The sequence below is a fragment of the Trichosurus vulpecula genome, chromosome 9 (genome assembly GCF_011100635.1).
Source record: "Trichosurus vulpecula isolate mTriVul1 chromosome 9, mTriVul1.pri, whole genome shotgun sequence".
NCBI lineage: Eukaryota > Metazoa > Chordata > Mammalia > Diprotodontia > Phalangeridae > Trichosurus > Trichosurus vulpecula.
In genome coordinates, this window is record NC_050581.1 from 3,069,026 (window position 1) to 3,089,724 (window position 20,699).

General features: G+C 39.5%; 1 protein-coding gene and 1 non-coding gene across 3 annotated transcripts in view; both read right to left on the bottom strand.

The window, feature by feature from the left end:
* ADCY9 (adenylate cyclase 9) overlaps window positions 1-20,699 on the bottom strand; it is a 183,794-nt gene that overhangs the window by 67,659 nt on the left and 95,436 nt on the right. For both annotated transcript variants that reach the window (XM_036738071.1, XM_036738069.1), the window contains exon 2: window positions 7,036-7,229. In XM_036738071.1, the coding sequence (XP_036593966.1) occupies window positions 7,036-7,229 (194 nt within the window). The remainder of the gene's footprint in view (window positions 1-7,035; window positions 7,230-20,699) is intronic.
* On the bottom strand, window positions 9,065-9,171 carry LOC118832405. The gene has a single exon (XR_005009170.1). It is a non-coding gene; the product is annotated as a U6 spliceosomal RNA (small nuclear RNA).

Below are 20,699 nucleotides of genomic sequence, written 5' to 3' on the forward strand. Positions count from 1 at the left end.
TATGAGCCACACCTACATAATGACTTGTGTTTTGGAGTCTCAAAGGATGGAGATACCCCTAAAGACACAACAAGCACATCTCTCAAATTAGAGAAAAATCAAAGGCAACTTATCATTTAGCTACAATATCATCCCAAAAGAATGCTGAAATGAATAAATGAAAGCATGCTGTCAAAATTAGATGTCATTAATAACCAAAAGCAAACTTTATAAAACAACGCTCATCTGTGACATCTGTGATTTGCATTATATAAAGTTGCTTAGAGACTTTCATTGATGGAACTCAATTAATGTTGGGATGAAATTAAAATATAAATACATTAGTTAAAAATGTGGCCTCTCATGCAATTTAAACACTTTGCTTCCTAGAAATGCTTCCTAGGCAAACACAATGAACTGCATACAGTTTTTCAAACTGTTATGAGGGTAATCAAGCTTATTAAAAGTTCATTAAAAGGAAGTTTCTTTGCAAAATTAATTGTGTGATCATACAGGGCAAAGCACAGGGTACTACCTCTGTGTTACTGCAAAACATACTGATTTTCTTATATCAAAGTATTACTAAGGGTGTGTGTGCTAAATTAAGAAATTACCACCTTTCTTAGTGATAATAATAAAAATGAAGTAAATTCTTTTTGTAACAAAAATTTCCTCTTAAAACATACATGAATACACACATACACATACATATATATGTATATACATGCACATATATGTAGATATTTCTGAAAAACTGGGTGCTCCATTGAACATCCTATTTTTTTCATTAACGGTTAGGCTCAGATTTGGAGAGTAAGCCATATATTTCATTTTGAGCTTTTTTGCTCTTTTTTCACTTTATACTATTTTATTTCCTTCTGTGGTTTCTGGTGGGTGAAAATAGCTTTGTGTTATTTGAATTTCCTTTCTTTTCTATTTGAAGGTTTTTCTATTGGTGGCTTGCAGAATTTATTGTCAGTGGAATTGTTCAATTTAACAGCTATGTGTTTTGGAGTTTCTAGCATAGGGTATTTTCTAGGGATAATCTGTAGATTCTTTCAATTGGCACTTTATTTTCTATGTTCAGAAGTTCAAGGCAGTTTTCTTTTTTTTTTTTTTAATGCAATTTATTTATTTAACATATTTGGTTTTCAGCATTGATTTTCACAACAGTTTGAATTACAAATTTTGTCCCCATTTCTGCCCTCCCCCCCCACTCCAAGATGGCGTATATTCTGGTTGCCCTGTTCCCCAGTCAGCCCTCCCCTCTATCACCCCCCTCCCCTCTCATCCCCTTTTCCCTTCCTTTCTTGTAGGGCAAGATAAATTTCTACGCCCCATTGCCTGTGTATCTTATTTTTTAGTTGCATACAAAAAGTTTTTTTGTTTTTGAACATCTGATTTTAAAACTTTGAGTTCCAAATTCCCTTCCCTCTTCCCTTCCCACCCACCCTCCCTAAGAAGTTGAGCAATTCAACCTAGGCCACACATGTATTATTATGTATAACCCTTCCACAATATTCATGTTGTGAAAGGCTAACTACATTTGCTCCTTCCCAACCCCTCCCGCTTTATTGAATTTTCTTCCTTGACCCTGTCCCCTTTCCAAAGTGTTTGTTTTGATTACCTCCACCCCCATCTGCCCTCCACTCCATCATCCCCCTGCCTTTTATTTTTTTTTTTATCTTCCTCCCTCTTCTTTCCTGTGGGGTAAGATACCCAACTGAGTATGTATGGTATTCCCCCTCAGGCCAAATCTGATGAGAGCAAGGTTCACTCATTCCCCCCTCACCTGCCCACTCCCCTCCTCTCCTAGAACTGCTTCCTCTTGCCACCTTTATGGGAGATAATCCACCCCATTCTATCTCTCCCTATCTCCCTCTCTCAGTAAGTTACTCTCTCATCCCTTAATTTCATTTTATTTCTTTTAGCTATCTTCCCTTCATCCTCAACTCACCCTGTGTCTGCTCTTTTTCTTTTACATATATATATATATATACACATACATACACATACATATATATACACATAGATACATGCATACATACACATTCACTTATATATATATACATAAACATATATATATGCATATATATATATGCATATTCCCTTCAACTACCCTAATACTGAGGTCTCATGAACCATACTCATCATCTTTCCATGTAGGAATGTAAACAAAACAGTTCAACTTTAGTAAGTCCCTTGCAATTTCCGTTTCTTGATTACCTTTTCATGCTTCTCTTGATTCTTGTGTTTGAAAGTCAAATTTTCTATTCAGTTCTGGTCTTTTCACTGAGAAAGCTTGAAAGTCCTCCATTTTATTGAAAATCCATATTTTGCCTTGGAACATGATACTCAGTTTTGCTGGGTAGGTGATTCTAGGTTTTAATCCTAGCTCCATTGACCTCCGGAATATCACATTCCACGCCCTTTGATCTCTTAATGTAGAAGCTGCCAGGTCTTGGGTTATTCTGATTGGGTTTCCACAATATTCAAATTGTTTCTTTCTGGCTGCTTGCAGTATTTTCTCCTTGATCTGGGAGCTCTGGAATTTGGCAACAATATTCCTAGGAGATTTCTTTTTGGGATCTATTTGCGGAGGCGATCGATGGATTCTTTCAATTTCTATTTTGCCCTGTGGCTCTAGAATATCAGGGCAGTTCTCCTTGATAATTTCCTGAAAGATGGTATCTAGGCTCTTTTTTTGATCATGGCTTTCAGGTAGTCCAATAATTTTTAAATTATCTCTCCTGGATCTATTTTCCAGGTCAGTGGTTTTTCCAAGGAGATATTTCACATTGTCTTCCATTTTTTCATTCCTCTGGTTCTGTTTTATAATATCCTGATTTCTCATAAAGTCACTAGCTTCCACTTGCTCCAATCTAATTTTTAAAGTAGTATTTTCTTCAGTGGTCTTTTGGACCTCCTTTTCCATTTGGCTAATTCTGCCTTTCAAGGAATTCTTCTCCTCATTGGCTTTTTGGAGCTCTTTTGCCATTTGAGTTAGTCTATTTTGTAAGGTATTGTTTTCTTCAGTGTATTTTTCAGTATTTTTTTGGGTCTCCTTTAGCAAGTCATTGACTTGTTTTTCATGGTTTTCTCGCATCCTTCTTATTTCTCTTCCCAATTTTTCCTCTACTTCTCTAACTTGCTTTTCCAAATCCTTTTGAGTTCTTCTATGGTCTGGGGCCAGTTCATGTTTTTCTTGGAGGCTTTGGTTGTAGGCTCTATGACTTTGCTGTCTTCTTTAGGCTGTATGTTTTGGTCTTCTTTGTCACCAAAGAAAGAATCCAAAGTCTGAGACTGAATCTGGGCGCATTTTCGCGTCCTGGCCATATTCCCAACCAACTAACTTGACCCTTGAGCTTTTCAGTGGGGTATGACTGCTTGTAGATTACAGAGTTCTATGTTCTACGTTTGGGGGGGAGGTGCCAGCTCTGTCAGAGCCGCACTCCTCCTTCCCCAAGGACCCCCAGTCCAGACTGGGCTCAGATCTTCGGCAGGCTGTGCACCCCTGCTGTGATCCGCCACATAATTCCCCCCACCAGGTGGGCCTGGAGCCGGAAGTAACAACAGCTGTAGCTGCCCCACCTCCGCTGCCCCCGGGGCTGGAAGCCGAACCGCGAACTCCTTCCACTCCCGCAGCTTTTCCCACTAACCTTCTCCGCAGTCTTTGGTGTTTGTGGGTCGAGGGGTCTGGTAACTGCTCACGTATTCAGGGCGCTAGGGCCCCCTCCGCCCGGCTTCCGGTCTGGATCGTCCACGCCGCTCAGGCTGGGCTCTGCTCCACTCCGTTCCCAGCTCCCAGCTCCCAGCTCCGTGTGGAATAGAGCTCACCCAGAGACCATCCGGGCTGTCCTGGGCTGGAGCCCTGCTTCCCTCTGCTGTTCTGTGGGTTCTGCCGTTTTAGAATTGGTTCAGAGCCATTTTTATAGGTTTTTGGAGGGACTCGGGTACGGAGCTCACTCTAGTCCGTGCTTACCAGCCGCCATCTTGGCTCCGCCCCCCTCAAGGCAGTTTTCTTATATAATTTTCTGCATTATGGTGTTCAGGGTTTTTTTGGACTTCGTGTTTTTCTGGGAGATCTATAATCCATCAATTTTTGAGATCATGTTTTCTTTTCACATTATTTTTTTTCCCTAGGTTGTTCTTTGCTTCCAAGTATTTGCATTCTCAATCAGTTATTCTGTCTTCTGTTTCTTTGGTGAGACTCGACACTGTACATTCAATAATTTCTGTTTTGCCAATTATTTCTGCTGTGTAGGCCATAAATTCTGCCTTCATGGTTCTTATTTTTCTTTTAAAACACTGAGGAATATTTGCCTCATCAGGTGTTGATACATTTTACTTTATCTTACAATGTTTATTCATAGATGTGCTTGATCTGGAGGCTACCTTTCTCTTCTGTTATTAATACCTTTCCTGTTGGTTTACCTGCTTATAATCAAGGTCTTTCATTGAGTTTTCTTCTTCCTGAATTACTTGGTAATTTCAGGCTTTTCCCTTATACTCTCCCAATGCTCATTTTCTACCTCCTTCTCCTCTTAGTGCGGTTTCTTTGGGTTATACTTTAAAACTATCTAAGCCTCCTCTCATGATGGGCAATTTAAAGTTCGCCAACCTTCGTCTCTGCCCCAAATGACTTCTGGGGAAAGAACTGGCCTCAGCTAGATGCTGGGCTCTTTTCCTCAGGCTTAGTGGAGTGCCACACAGCCCAGTGTCCCTCCTCACACCTGATCCTGCCCGAGTTCCCTCTGTTTCTCAGTTCTCTGCCTGAGATCTCTTGTGACACAGAGTGCTGCCCCCACTGCTGTCCCAGCTGGAGCAAGCTTCTATCTTTGGATTTCCACAGTTCTAGGAAAGGGGGAGGCATGTAGGGTTGAGTTTTGTTGGAAGTCTGATGGTTTGTGTAGCCCTACTGCCAGACTGTGGTGGGGAGAGGATGCTGAGGTGGGGCGTGAGGGGCTAGTGAGTAGGCTTTTTTTTTGCTCTTAATTCACCGAATTATCGCTTTGTTTGGGTTCTTGGGTGTCCTAGACCATAGAGATATCTAAAATTACTTTACCTATTGTGCATAATTCCTATTTTGGAGAATTCAGGACATGGAGGAGCAGAAGACAAGTACTTGACTGCCCACTATTACTGTTAGTTATTCAGACAGCACAGATATGATGGGAAGGAGGAAAGGAGATTGTCTGTACAGTGGCCTCAAAATGTATTTTCCTTTCAGAGAACTCTAAACCCTAAGATGGCACTACAGGTATGGAAAGAACTTAACAAGATCTTTTGGAGAAGAGAGATTTCAATGGAACATCAGGCTATCACCTCACTGGCAACTCCAAGTCCAGTCCCTTGTGAGGAAAGCATATGGGTTACTGTGAATACTTTATGGGGCTTTTTGGTACTTGTTTGTGGGCTCTTATAAACCCTTTGTATCTTCTGGATTTTCATAGGATGAAATAAAGGCTGTCCTTTACCCTAGTTCTTAAATCCATATGGGGTTGTGACCCACAATTTGAGAAGCCCCACTGTACCCAACGTACATTTATTACTTTGAGAGCTTATAGAGGAATTTAAGTAACTCTGTTACACACACACTTGCAAACTGGGTGTCACGTTCCACTACTAACTCTCTCACCCTGCAAATGCAATCAGCTGTCAAGTACAGCCATTTTGATCCTCATAACACCTTTCTTACACACTCCTTCCTTTCTTCTGACACCGCCACCACCCCGGCGTCGGCCATCACCTCACACCTGAACCAAGCTTGCTCCTTGGTTTCCCTGCCTCAAGTCTCTCTCCACTTTGACAATTGATAATCCCTATAGTACAAATCTGAGCACGTCACCCCTTCCCCATGCAATCACCCCCAGTACCTCCTCATCACCTCCAAGATCATATATAAAATCATCTGTTTGGCTCCTAAAGTCCTCTATAACACGGCCCTTTCCCAACTGTCCAGCCTTCTCACACCGCACAAATTCTCCCCTCCTCTACCCAGCATACGCTGTAACACAACGATGCCGGTCTCCTCGACGTTCCTCACACACAACACTGCATCTCCTGCCTCTGACTGTTGTCTCCCGTGCCTAAAACTCTTGCCCTGCCTTATCTCAGCTTCTTGGCTTCCTTCAAGTCTCAATTAAAGTCCCACCTTCTGCGTCATAAGCCTTTCCTAATTCTTCTTAATGCTAATTCCTTTTCTCTGTTGATTACCTCTCATTTATCCTGTATGTAGCTTGTTTGTACATAGTTATTTGCGCGCTCTCTCCCCCTTTAGACTGTGACCTCCTTAAGAGCAGGACTGGTTTTTGCCTTTCTTCAAACTTAGCGCAGGGCTGGGCATATAAGTAGGTGCTTAATAAATGCTACCTGACTGACTCAGACACAAGCCATCTATGGAGATTTCCCATAGTTTTCTCTGAGTGGAGACTTAATGAGCCAAAGAAAAAACAACTCTGTTGGCTCAGCCCCCAGATTCACAAAGTCCAGAGCTTGGGGAAGAGGGAGAGGAGAAGAGGGCAGGCAAGGCCCTTGGCCATGAATTATATTGAGGCATATATTGGCTACAGTATGTTAATACCAGATATACCTTAGTGACAAAAATAATAATCAAGTTCAATTTTGTTTCCGGGGAGTTAAGATGGGCAATGTGGGAAAGGGTCACTTTGAAATAATATATAGAAATTTTTCTCCAAATTATCTGCAAGTAAGTAGAATTACTTGTAGATAATTTGGAGAAAAATTTCTATATATTATATGTATACACACACACACACACACACACACACACACATATATATATTACCATGAACCTATAAAGACAGTGCAATTGTAGAAAACTAGAACTAACAATGGTGATTAATGTCTTTACATAAAAAAAGAACAAAATCAAGAAGACGATGGTGTCAGACAAAAACCAGGGCACTGAAAACAAAAACGATTACTTCCCCTATATACTAAGAAGTCAGTCATAAGCCAGAGTAACATTTATTATTTTGCAAATTTTATTCTAGAATTAAAATAATTTTTTAAACAATATATGAAAAAACTAACCTTGTTTTTATCAAAGGTTTTAAAAGTCTTCGCCAAGTCACTGACACTCTCTGGTGATGATGTTCCCTGTAATTTAGGGCCTGAAGACAAGCTTGAGCAATCCCCTGCCTCAAAGCCAGAAAGCAAGGCCTCTGAACAGCTGCAATGGGATTCTTTCAGGACTCTCTGACCCGATATCAGGTATGTCTTCAAACCTATGGAAAAAAATTATAATCATCACAGATGGAAACAACTGTCTAATTAGAGCTGACCTTGATGGATACATCATATGGAATTTTTAGGATATATTTAAAGTAAAACTTTGTACAATGAATTATAAATTTTCACTTATACATTTTTATTTTAGACTTATAGTCTGCAGGAAAAGCTTTTTGCTTCAAAAAAACAAATATTCATTCCAATAATGGTCTTCCTTACATAATTTTAGAGAGGAGAAACAGGTAAAAAGAAAAAGGTAGAAACAGGTAGAGATGAGAAACAGAAAAAAACATTTAAATATATAAAAGGTCATATGGCCTTTCACAGTGACAAAAAATAATTGATATTATAAATAACTTGTGTTTATTTCAAGTAACATGTCTCAATCTGTAAATTCTGGTAGCTAACAACAGTGCCTGAATTGAACTCTTGCCTGAGACTTATAAGCTCTATGACCCTGGGCAATATCACTTGATCTGTTTGCCTCAGTTTCCTCATCTGTAAAAATGGGCATAATAACAGCACCTATACTCAGAACTTTTGTGAGAAGTTGAAGAAGATAATATTTGTAAAAGCGCTATGCAAACCCTGGAGTGCTACATGGTGCTAGCTAGTAGTATTACATATGCCACGGTTATGCCCATAAAACTGCTGTAAAAGTATGGCTACCCTGAAAATAAATATGGTAATAAAAATCACACAGTTCTAATTCAATATTTATTAAGTAGGAAGCTTCTCCTTTGTCATTTACAGTCTATTTTATACTAGGTTTAATTCTTTCATACAATATCTAAAAGAAAAGTAGGTTAAATGGACAAACCATATGACATTTAGGGCTCTCATGGAAATCTGAGATACTACTTAAAATATGCCCAGTTTTTTCCCTACCATTTTCCAATTTTCCCAACAGTTTTTGTGAAATAGTGAATTATTAGCCCAGAAACTGGCCTCTTTGGGTTTATCAAAGAGTAGATTGCTAAACTTGTTGATTTCACCTACTTGTGTACCTATCCTATTCCACTGATCCACACCCCTGTTTCTTAGCCAGTACCAGGCAGTTTTGATGACTGCTGCTGTGTAGTACAGTTTAATATCTGGTGTGGCTAAACCACCATCTCTAGCATGTCTTTTCATTAATATCCTAGATACTCTAGACCTCTTGTTTTTCCAAATGAATTTTGTTATTATTTTGTCCAGCTCAGTAAAAAAATTTTTTGGTAGTTCGATTGGTATGGCACTGAATAGATAGATTAATTTAGGTAGAATTGTCATTTTATTATATTAGCTCGGCCTAACCATGAGCAAGTGATATTTCTCCATTTATTTAGATCTGATTTTATTCGCGTGAAAAGTGTTTCATAGTTATGTTCATATAGGCCCTGGGTTTGTCTTGGCAAATAGACTCCCAAATATTTTATAGTGCCTTCAGTAACTTTGAATGGAATTTCTCTTTCTATCTGTTGGGCTTTGTCAGTAATGTATAGGAATGCTGAGGATTTATGTGGGTTTATTTTATATCCTGCAACTTTGCTAAAGTTGTTTATTATTTCAAGTAGTTTTTTACTTGATTCTCTAGGATTCTCTAGATAAATCATCATATCATCTGCAAACAGTGATAATTTAGTTTCTTCTTTTCCTATTCTAATTCCTTCAATTTCTTTTTCTTCTCTTGTTGCTACAGCTAATGTTTCTAGAACCAAATTGAATAATAGGGGTGATAATGGACATCCTTGTTTCACCCCTGATCTTATTGGGAATGCATCTAGTTTATCCCCATTACAAATAATGCTTGTTGATAGTTTTAGGTAGATGCTATTTATAATTTTGAGGAAAAAATATGGAACGCTTCACGAATTTGCGTGTCATCCTTGCACAGGGGCCATGCTAATCTTCTCTGTATCGTTCCAATTTTAGTATATGTGCTGCCGAAGCAAGCACTACTACTTAAAATATACTGCAAAGTTAATCGCACATCACTGAGAGTTTTCAGAGACTCTATAGGATTGAATACTTAAGCAGCTTTGTGAATATCCAAATTGCTCTAAGCCCTGGAGACATAGTATGATATAAAGGAAAGAATACTCATGTCAGGAATGCAGCTCTCCCATGGACCAACTAGTCATGTGACATGTAACAAGCAAATCATTTAACCTCTCAGATACACCATTTCCTTATCTCTCTCATAGTGTTACTGAAGTCGGAATGAGAATGTGTGAAAGCTGTAACAAAAACAAATCTGTAAATATAAATGAGGCAGAAGAACACTGAATTTGAAATCGGAAGGCCTTAGTTTGTTACTAGTCCTGTTACTGTGGGTTTAACTTCTCTGGCCTTGTAGGATGGGGATAATAATACATGTGATGGCTACCTTAGAGGGCTATTGCCAAAAGAATGCTTTGCAAAGTAGTTATTATTGCAAAGTGAGTTATTATTTAGCATAATTCATGAGCTAGATAATAACAGGGAGATGCTTTCCCACATAGAACTCAAGCTATATTGGTTTACTAGTACCAGTAGATAGATACATAAAAATCCCAGGGTAGAATTTAAATAAGCTGTAAATTCCTTAAGGGCAGAACAAGTCCCTCTAATTCTTTTATATGCTCAATATAGAGTAGGTGTTTAATGCTTATTAACTAATTATTGGGTAGTCAAATAGACTAGGGAGAGTTTAAAACAGTAATCTCCAATATTTTTATAAACATCATTGCTTAATCTCATAATACTCCTTCTTTCCTAACAGTGCTCAACATGATTATATTTTAAAGTAAATTATCATTATTTGTGTTTTCAGAATTCAGTAAAAAAAAAAAGAAAGAAAACCTTGAGAAAAATAAAAAACAACCTAGGGAATTGTAATATCAGTAGTGAGAATCATTTAGGTGAGTATTTTTAAATGCTAGGACATAGCTGGATGAAAACCTTTAAGATTCATTCTACACGGGCCTTGAATTTCTACAACTTCCTTGAAATTTTATATTCTTCCTAATAAAAATACATATATGCATTATGCTTTGATTCATAAATCAATCACTTCCCTAACTGATAAAATGGGCAGCTAGGTGGCGCAGTGGATAATGTGCCAGGTCTGGAGTCAGGAAGACAGGAGTTCAAATGCAGCCTCAAACATTATATTAGGAAGGCAGAATTTATGATTTCAAAGAGAATTTCATATGTGCCTAAAAGGTCCGGAACCGCAGGATATAAGGAATTCTCTAGGCAGAAGGCAGGAGAACTAAAGCATGTATTTACACTCCACGGTAACAATCCCACAAACCAGCATCCCCATTTTGATATTTTCATCAAAAGCTTCCAGGCCCAATAAGTCCGCCTCACAAGAGTAACCAGGAGGCCACAGAGAAGCGAGATGGTATAAGGCAAAATCGTATACATGCTTCCCCTCTACGGTAAGAAGATTACCCACTAGCCTCTAGTCAGCTCTGCTACCGGCAGCTCAGCTTCGGCTGTAGGCGTCTCTGGCTCCAACCGGAAAAGGAAAGGAGGATCTTCAAGCTGTCCTCTCCCCTCTTATAGAGTTTTTGACATCATCAAGCGCCGCCTGAACGACCAGGGCCGATTGCTTCTTGACTTGGCCCCTCCCCCAGCGTAGACCACATTAACACACCTCCCCTCAGCCAGCGCCACGACTCATCACACAGGAAGCTCTGGTCCTGCCCCAGAAGAGCAAGCCCCAGCGTCCAGGGAAGCTCAACGAGGCGAGCTGAGTCATTCAAAGAAAACAAAGTCCATTCTGGCTACAAACATTTACTAGCTGTGTGGCCCTGTGCAAGTCACTTAATCCTGTTTGCCTCAGTTTCCTCATCTGTAAAATCAGCTGGAGAAGGAAAAAGCAAACTACTCTAGTACGTTTGCCAAGAAAATCTCAAATGGCGTCATGAAGAGTTGTGCATGACTGAAAAATGACTGAACAAAAAACTGACAAAATATCTAGCTTTGAGTGAAAACGAACACATAAAAGGAAAATGACCTGTTAATATAACAAATTGTCATGCTTCACATTTGTTCACTGATATATGTAGTTGAAAGAGCACTAGATCTGGAGTGGGAAGACTTTGGTTTAAATACTGGCTCTGCTATTCACTACTTATGTAGACTTGGGCAAGCCATTTAACTTTCTCTGGTCATATGATTACTTCATTTGTTTAAAAAAAAAAGGTTAGATTGGATGATCTCCAAGGTACCTTCCAGCTCTACCTTTTTACAATAAATGAAATTGTGTGAAATATTTTCAAACACTTTCTACCAGTAAGCTACTATATAAATCCAAGGGGTAGGTTATTCTCCTCAGATCATATAATTTGTAACACTTAATTGATTTCCTCATTTCAGCTTGGGAAAACTCAAAAGGACCCAGGGATGGACAAAAGTCATACTGCTATTCCTTGTAGGGTTCACTAAGGTGTTAAGCGTTTGTACCTGACTAACCTTTAAAGAACTGTTTAATTGAGACAAAAGTCCTTCTCAGCTAGACTGCAGAACTAGTTCTACAAGGCATTATGGCTGAGCGTTAAAGAGCACTGAGGAGAGGAGTCAGGCTTAGGCTCCTCTCTACCCAGTCGTGACCTTTGGCAAGACATTTCCTTCTCTGAAAGTTCTTTCTTGGACAACATAACCCAAAAGCTCCCATACACCTCTATATTTCAAGGACTCTGAGTATCAGATTATAGGAATTCAAGATATGTAGCCTTTAGGGGAGCCAGAAAGAGATGTGGCTAGTGCTGCATATAGTAATGTATATACCAAGAAATTTGCAAGGTATAAAACCCCATGTTGGGGGCTAGAAATCTTACCTCTTTGAAAATTGACAATCTCCACTGCTGCCAGAGAGTCCATTGTTTTTTGGGGGTTTTTTAAAAAAACTTTTATTGGTGGGGGTGGGTGGCAGATTGGTCTAGGATGTATAAAGCTTTCATGGTGCCTAGCTTTCATGCTGGCTATGGAAAAATAACTATGACAGTGTGCTTTCCAGCCTTTTCCAGTTCTGAGTCTCAGCCCCAGATGAGTCTACAAAATACTAGAAATATTTGAGTGGACTTATCAAGCCAAGAGCTGCTTCACTCCTGCAGGGAAAGGAGACATCTTCTACTTCCTGCACTCTCGTTTGAGTACCAAAAAGGTTCTCTCTCCACAGTAGCAGTCGTTTTAAAATAAACTTTTCTCCCAAGGGGTTTAAATATAGTCCCATTAACCTGAAGAGAAAGTAAAGTAGGATGTTGCCTGAGGACTGCAACAATTAATACACCAAAAAAAGCTCATCAATCAGGGCCTAAGAATTCTTAAATATAAGTTTCTTCCCTACAAATGGTACACATACGGTTCTTTTCAAGAGATTGTTTTAATTACTTTAAAAGAGCAGTATAACCTTCACAAGGGCAACAAATAGGCAGAGAAGGAACAAAAGCTTCTAAGTATGCCATCACAAATATGCCCCAAAGCTATTGCTGTTCTTCAGGATTCTGATCAATTTCCCACTGTCATATTCACCCCACTCCCCCAAAACAACAAGTCTATGTATTTCATCAGGTTGGTAATAACCAATTGTTTTCTTGCTCCCTATATACATGAAAAAGAATGGTGATGGCAGAAAAAATAGAGGATTTTCAGTTGGGACACCTGGGCTCAAATTCTGTCTGTCTTTGCCCCTTATCCTTATAAGGAGATGGAAGCTTTTCTAGTAATAATAGTGAATAGCTAACACTTATCTAGCACTTACTATGTGCCAGGCACTGTATTAAGCACTTTACAGTCACCTCACAATTAAATTAATTAAATCATTAATTAAAGTCTCACAACCCTGAGGAGATGCTATTATGATCCCTTTTACAGATGAGGAAATTGAGGCAAATAGAGGTGAAGCGACTTGCCCAGGGTCACACAGCCAGGAAATGTCTGAGGCTGGATTTGCACTCAGGTCTTCCTGACTCCACGCCCAGGGTTCCATCCACTGGGCCATCTGGCTAAAATGTACCACTAAAGAAATTAGGCTAACAAAAACAAGGCAGCTAGGTGGTAAAGTGGATAGATCACTGGGCCTGGAGTCAGGAAGACTCATCTTCCCGAGTTCAAATCTGGCCTCAGACACTTCCTAGCTGTGTGACCCTGGGCAAGTCATTCAACCCTGTTTGCCTCAGTTTCCTCATCTATAAAATGAGCTGGAGAAGGAAATCCAACATCTTTGCCAAGAAAACTCAAATAGAGTCGTGAAGAGTCTGACAGAACTGAAACAACTGAACAACAACGGATAAACATGCATAACAAAGGCAGGAAAGTGGGTCCTGACTCAGACTGATTGGCAGCTAAGCCTGGGACAATTTGTGAGTATGTGAGACAGCTTAAGATAAAGTCCTCTTCTGTAACAGAAGGCTTTTGATCTCTGGCAGCTAGATCACACTGTGGATAGAGAACTGGACTTGTAGTCACAGAGACCTGAGTCCAAATGCTGCCTCAAAAGCTTACTAGCCATGTGACCCTTCTCAGTATTACTTTCCTCATCTGTAAAATGGAAATAATAAATAGCTCCTACTTTAGGCACCTTAGCAAAGTGCTCGACCACCCTTAAAGCACTAAGTCAATGCCAGCTATCATAATTGTTAAAAGGACAGATCTAGTTTTGGCTTGGGGGTACTCTGGGGGCTTTTTTGGATTAGTAAGCCATCTGTCTACTCTTATCAAGGCAACTGTAGCCATGGAGAAAAGACAGGACAGAGACATACCACATGCAGTAAGGGGCAGGCCCAATGGAGATACTGTGCCTGGAGTGGTGCAGACCTAAGGAAGGCAAAACATCATTTACCCTCAAAAGTGTGAATTGTCCCTCTGTATTCCTCCTGTCCTGTGATCCCAACATACTCATTCTCTGCACTGATGCTGTGCATATTTGTACAACAGTGTGCATTGTGTTTCTGGGGAGAATATTCTTCTTACTATACTATTACATTAAATTTTTGAACTTTCCTTTGAATTACGTCTTTTGGCTAATCAGACAAAAAGTAGATACATCAATGGGGGCTTATGAATGATCATTTTGAGTAAATATGGACCCATGGAAAACCTTAAACCTAGGGCAGTTATTCTGGGGACCTCGTGTGAGAAAGGAAGTATACCATATGAGCTATATCCTCATTTATAAAACGTGGGTAATAACATACATACTACCCACTTAATAGCATGTTTTGAAGAGAGTACTGTATAAATTGCAAAGAATACTATAAACATGAGCTTTTACGATAAGGAGTCAGAAAAGTATCTACTGAATCACTTCATAAATAACAGTGCCAACATTATGTCTAGTTTGGATTTCTCTTTACTGAGACACTTATTCATGATGTGCTTACTATAATGCAAAGGTTACAAGAGCCAAACTGAGGTCTTCCATCCATTCATTGCCAGGAAAAGTGATAAGCTGATTATTTGTCCTATTTACATTTCAATTGGATTAGCTCAATTAAGTGAAACCTTACACTTTGATCATAGTCCAACACTATTGGCTAAGCTTAGCTTCCTGGGTTGAAATGCAAAATGTAAAATTTTAAAGGATTACACTGAGAAACCATTCTAAGTGAGTTAACTATGAGAGGAATAAGCCCTGAAGTCTAAAATTTAGGGATGGGCCTTCTGAAGTAACTTCACTAGAGCAGTGGTTTGTTCATATCCCAAGGGCTACACAAGTCATTCCACTAGGATGCATGAAAACAGCGAAGAGTAGAATAAATGTTCACGGTGCTTATAATCATAGCCTGCCTGACTGTTCTCTTTTTCTTTGCCTGTGTCCACTATGGGTTACTCTAAAAGGACAGCCATGTGCCTAGCCCCAAGCGGGCAGGCAGGTAGGCAGTCATTCTCTGCACCTACATACCTTTGTCCATGAACGTAAGGAAACTTTCTCACTTTCTCTCGACATCATGGGGGTACCATCAGAATACTCTGGCTGTCTATATGTCATTCCAAATTCTTGCCACTTAACCAGCCCATCTTCTCTTCCTTTCATACAATTCCTTAATGAAGTCTTTTACTCCTTTTCTTTAGAGCTCCTCAATGGTTATATGTAGCAAACTAATGATACTTACCATGTGCCTCCATTACTCTCTAAGTGACACTAATTTTTAATTCTTTGAAAGGAGATATATTCCATGCTTTGACGCCATACAGAAATACTGGTAGGATTCTAGTATTTAAAAATGAGTCTTTGTCTTTATGAGGAAGTTAGGATTAGTACAAGAGGTTTGCCAGTTCTCAAAGGCAATCTAGCCTACCTTCCTCTCTCCTGGGCTGTGCTCTTGACTTTCATAACTTGCTTTCAGGCAGGCACCTCCTCTACATTTCTAGCTCTATTTTATGAAAGAGATGAAAAGGGTTTTTTTTAAGAAAGTTAAATATTTTGATCAATGAAACAAGCATATTTGAGGAAAAAATTGAAAAGAAACAAGGTATGGAAGAAAGAATTGGAAAGGGAATCTACAGCTTGGCAAAAGAGGTACAAAACCTTCCTCAAGCAACAAACTCTCTGAAAACTGCATGGACCAAATATAAGCTAATTATGTAGATCACAAAAGATTTAGGAGCCACCACAATAAAGAAACAGAGAACTTGGAATACGATATTCAAGATGACTCACAGCCAAGAATAACTTAATCAGCAAAACAGATTCCTGATGAAAAGTTAAGAGATACATTGAATCCTTGAAGTGCAAGCCTAGGAGTCAAGAGAAACATAAAAAGGGAAACATGAGTGAATGATCATAATGAATTAAACGAGGATAAATGGTTTGTGTTTTAATATGGGGAGCTGACATATGTTCCGTCTGAACCCAATCATCATCCAGGATCATAGAGGCAGTCTAATTGGACAAAAGGCTTGGGAATGGTTCTGTTATGTCTTGATATTAAAAAAATGGAAAGGGAGGGAGGAAAGAGATGAGGGGTGAAGGGATGGAGAAGAAGGTTAAGGAAAATTATCTTACATAATAGGGGTGCATAAGTAGGAGTCTATACAGACATGGAGGAAAGAGTAGGGGGAGTGGGTCACACTTGAATCTTACTCTCGTCTAAGGGAAAAATACACACACACACAAACACACAGTTGGGTAGAGAACTATCACTCCAAAGTGAATAAGGAAGGAAAGGGGAGAAAGGAGAGAGGAGATATATGAAGGGAGGGATTAGTTCTAAGCAGAACAAATTCTAAGAAGGTACAAAACATTTATAGCAGCTCTTTTTCCGATTTCAAAAAATTGGAAAATGGAGGGGGGTGCTCATCAACTGGAGAATGCTTGAACAAATTATGGTTTGCAAATGAGATAAGGATCCTATTGTGCTATAAAAAATTATGACAGAGATGGTTTCAGAGAAACCTGGCAGGCCTTTTTTTTTTAACTGATGTGGAGAGAGGTGAGCAGAACCAAGACAACAATTTATGCACTGACAATATTGGAAAGACAAAAAACTTTGAAAGACTTAGGAACTCAGATCGGTATAACCAAAGATGATCCCAGAAGATTTACGAGGAAAAATTTGACCTACTTTCTGAGAGAGATAAAAAGATTCAGAGCAGAATGAGACATTTTGGGGGGACATGGTCAATCAGATAATTCATTTTTTCTCAACTAGAGATGTTTACAACAAGGGTTTTGTTTTTCTTTGTCAATTGGAGGTAAAGGAAGGGAGGTAGAGAAGGCAAATTTTTTGCTGAATGAAAACAAATTAATTAAAAAAAGCATAGTAGTCAATGTATTCCAGATTTGCAAGAAAGGACAGATAGAATCCCAAGACCTAAAATTTTACAGGGAAAGTTGGAAGCGAGGAGGATAGGAAGCTCTAAAGAATGAAACTTTGACCTTCTTCTAATGCTGACTCCTTCCGATGGGCTAAGCTACTCTTACAACTGCCTAGGCTCTTTCCTGACTTTGTTTGGGAGGCAGCGAAGTAGAAGATACCAGTTCTGGACATTTCAGTGTTCTCAAGATCAATGCTAACAGGGAAGAAACACACAAGAGAGGAAAAGGTCACAAGGAACCCCAGCACAAGTCTAGCTAGTTGAGTCCATGGTCCACACGAGAATCATCAGCCCCACTATCATTATATTGGGGTAAAGAAGTACTGTTACTCTCTACCTCTCACTGAGGTCACATCTTGTCACTTAGGAACCTATATCCACCCAGAAGTCTCTTCTTTTACTAGATGTGGCACCCTATTATCAGTTCTTCTAGCTCAGCAAACACTCAAAGGACTCTCAGCAATGAGGGTGCTAAGCACCCAGAGTTCTCACAAGGAAATGGGAAGAGAATATCTACACATGTTTTAAAGAAGATACCATTTCAGATAGGCAGAGATAGCTACTGATAAAGAATGGCCCAGGCCTACAGGACTGAGACAGTTTGGGCCAACTGATCACAAGGGATTTGGGAAAAAAAAATGCTGTGTTTCTGAATGTTGCCCTTCTCCATGCTAACTTTGACTTCAATATGTTAATCCTTTTGTATTTCTTTTCTCCCCCCTGGGTTCTCTAGTAAAGACCTAAAAACTTTCCTTCCGGGTACAAAGAAAGTATGTGTAATTTCATTTGCTTTATATATGTATTTTGTCTTTATAAACAACATCAACTATTAAAAAACAGAATGGAAATTTGAAGACACAAATAGAAACCATTCCAATGAGGAAGAAAAGGAGGAGCTTTGAAAGAGATCAATATAGATGCACAGGAAACTCATTGACCAACTCAAGATTTCAAAAAGACTACATTATAAATAAAACTTTCCTAACAGTAATAGTAAATGCCAGACCATGTACATAACCATCTGTTAGCATAACCTCGAAGAAATCAAGATCACCTCCATATCACAATTAGGCTTAGAGTAAAAGTTTGTTAACTATAATATATACAAATATATAAGATTAGAGAGGCTCACACAAAATGTTTTATGGAGGCCATAAGGCCAAAAGTCATTACCAACTGAAGAGGTCATGGAAGTAGTGGTATTTCATATATAGAAGCACATGGAACCTCAGTTGGGAAAAAACCATCTAGTTTAACTCATATGTAAAGCCTTCCTCCTCTTTACCATACCCTCCACCACCATACACAGACAGACAGACAGACAGACAGACACACACACACGTGGTCTTCTAGCCTTGGAGATGTATAGGAATGGGGAATTCATTTTAGGTAACTTTGATTTGCAAGATATCTCATGATTAATATAGCGGATTGAAGGGAGGTGGGTTCATGAGCAATGGATCATTGAATCATAGATTGAGTGCTAGACGGGACCTTAAGATGTCATCTAGTCCAACTCCCTCATTTCACAGACAAAGAAAAAGAGGACCAGGGATGTTCAATGATTTTATTGCTCAAGGTCCACAGGGATTCAATGTACATCCTAGGAATCTATATTTAATGCTCTTCCCACTCTATTAACTACATCCTATATAGAGTGAAATCAGCATGTTCTAGTAAACCATGTGGCAGAGGTGAAACTGTGATACTTGTAGTTACTGTGTGCACAGCTTGGGTTCTGCTGATACTGCTTGAATAATACAGAGGTTTTTTTTTAGCATATTTCCTTCTTTTCATATTCATCTTTTTGTGGGACCATAAAATTATATTATACTCATATGCTGCCATTTGTTTAGCCACTTTCCAATGATCAGATATTCAATTCAATATAATTTTTTTAAAAACACATACCAAACCAACTATGTGCAAGGTACTATGCTAGGTGCAAGGGATATAAGAGAGACCCCCAAAGCTCCCCTGATTTAAAGGTCCTTACATTTTATGGGGGAATATGAGAAGTATACAGCTAAGTAAATAGAAAGTAATTACAAAAGAGAGAGACTAGAGTACTAACAACTAAGAGGATGAGGAAGAGCTTCCCTAGGAGATGGTACTTTGGCTGAGGCATGAAGGAAACTGAGGATTTGGGAAGTGGAAATGAGAAGGGAGCACATCCAAGGTATGGGCCTGAGTCAAGGTATAGAGACAAAAAAAATAATATGCTGAATGGGAGAGAGATACTTCAAGGTAAAAACAAAGAAGAAAAAAGATCTAAAGAAACAGATGAAATCCCACTGTCAGGAGGTTGGATGGTGGAAGAAAAAGAAACAAAGGAGGAAGAGAAGAAAAAGGCCCATTGGATACATGTCTAAATAACCATTTTGAAGCTTTTCCTAGTGAGTAGGAAGTTGAACCATAATAGGGAATAGCTAATAGGTACAGACCATATTTTTATTTTCCTCATAGTGTCCAGAAAATTTTGCATATTTATCTTTATACCTCTTTCTGTGCACATAGTAGCAGCTTAATAAATGTCACATTGAATTTTTAAATGATAATGGCAAAGTTTTATAACACAGCTCTCATACTTCTTGATAAAGATCCTAAAACAATTCTTTTCTTTATAGAAAAGTGTTTGAATGCCTTTATAACACTAATTCATTTTTTAAAAAGTCTCATTCTTAATTGATAATTTTTGTTTTTACATTACCTTGCTTTCTAAATATTTTTTCATCCCTCTCCTACCCATCCAGCCAACCCCTCTAACAAGAATTTAAAAAGAAGGAGGAGGGCGGAGCCAAGATGGCCCTGTGAAAGGAAGGAACTACCAGAGCTTTCTCACAAATTCTGTCAGATACGTCTAAAAAAGTGAATCTGAGCAGATCTGAGAGAGTTGGAAGCCACCAGTAGACTGAGAGGTGTAGGAGCACTGGGCACACACAAGAGCACCAGAACAAACCAACCAGGAACAGCAGAGGAATCCAGCCAGAACGCAGGTCTGGGACAGTGCTGGGTAAGCGAAACACTGGAGCAGGAGCAGGAGCAGGCCCAGGGTGGAAGTACTGGCTATGCAGAGATTGAACCCCAGGCTTCTCAGCCCTGGACAGGAATCTGTCAGAGCTCTGTGGTTGCAGAAGCAGCTAGCCCAAGGCCTCCAACCCACAGTCTAAAGGTTTGAAACTTGCCTTCTTGAAATTCTGGGAGCCATGATGTCCAGGTAAAATGGCTCTCATCCCTCCCTTGAATAAACCCAAAGAATACTTCCATGGGAGAAACAGAGGAGCCAGAAGTGGGGCTTCAGTAGTGAGAGAAGTTGGGGAGAGGGCCCTTCTTATGGTGGCAGAAGGAGACTAGTGCAGGAAGAGAGGTGTCCCCCAGAATGAGAGTAACTGAGCTCCAGGGGGTGGAGCTAACTAATGTCAATGCCAGGACCCCAGACTTGGCTTTGCACAGCCAGGGGAAGTGGCAGACACCAACACAGATAACTGCTGAGACCACCCCTGCTGTAGAACAGTCCTGGGGAAGAGGAGACTCCCAGCAGCCAGACTACCCCTCTCCCACACCTCACAAAACCAGAGGCCATAGAACATAAAGCCAGTGAGCAGGCCCACAGATTCCAACACAAGAAACTTGGGACAGTGACCTCTAAGCCTCAGAAACAGAGATCCACTTTA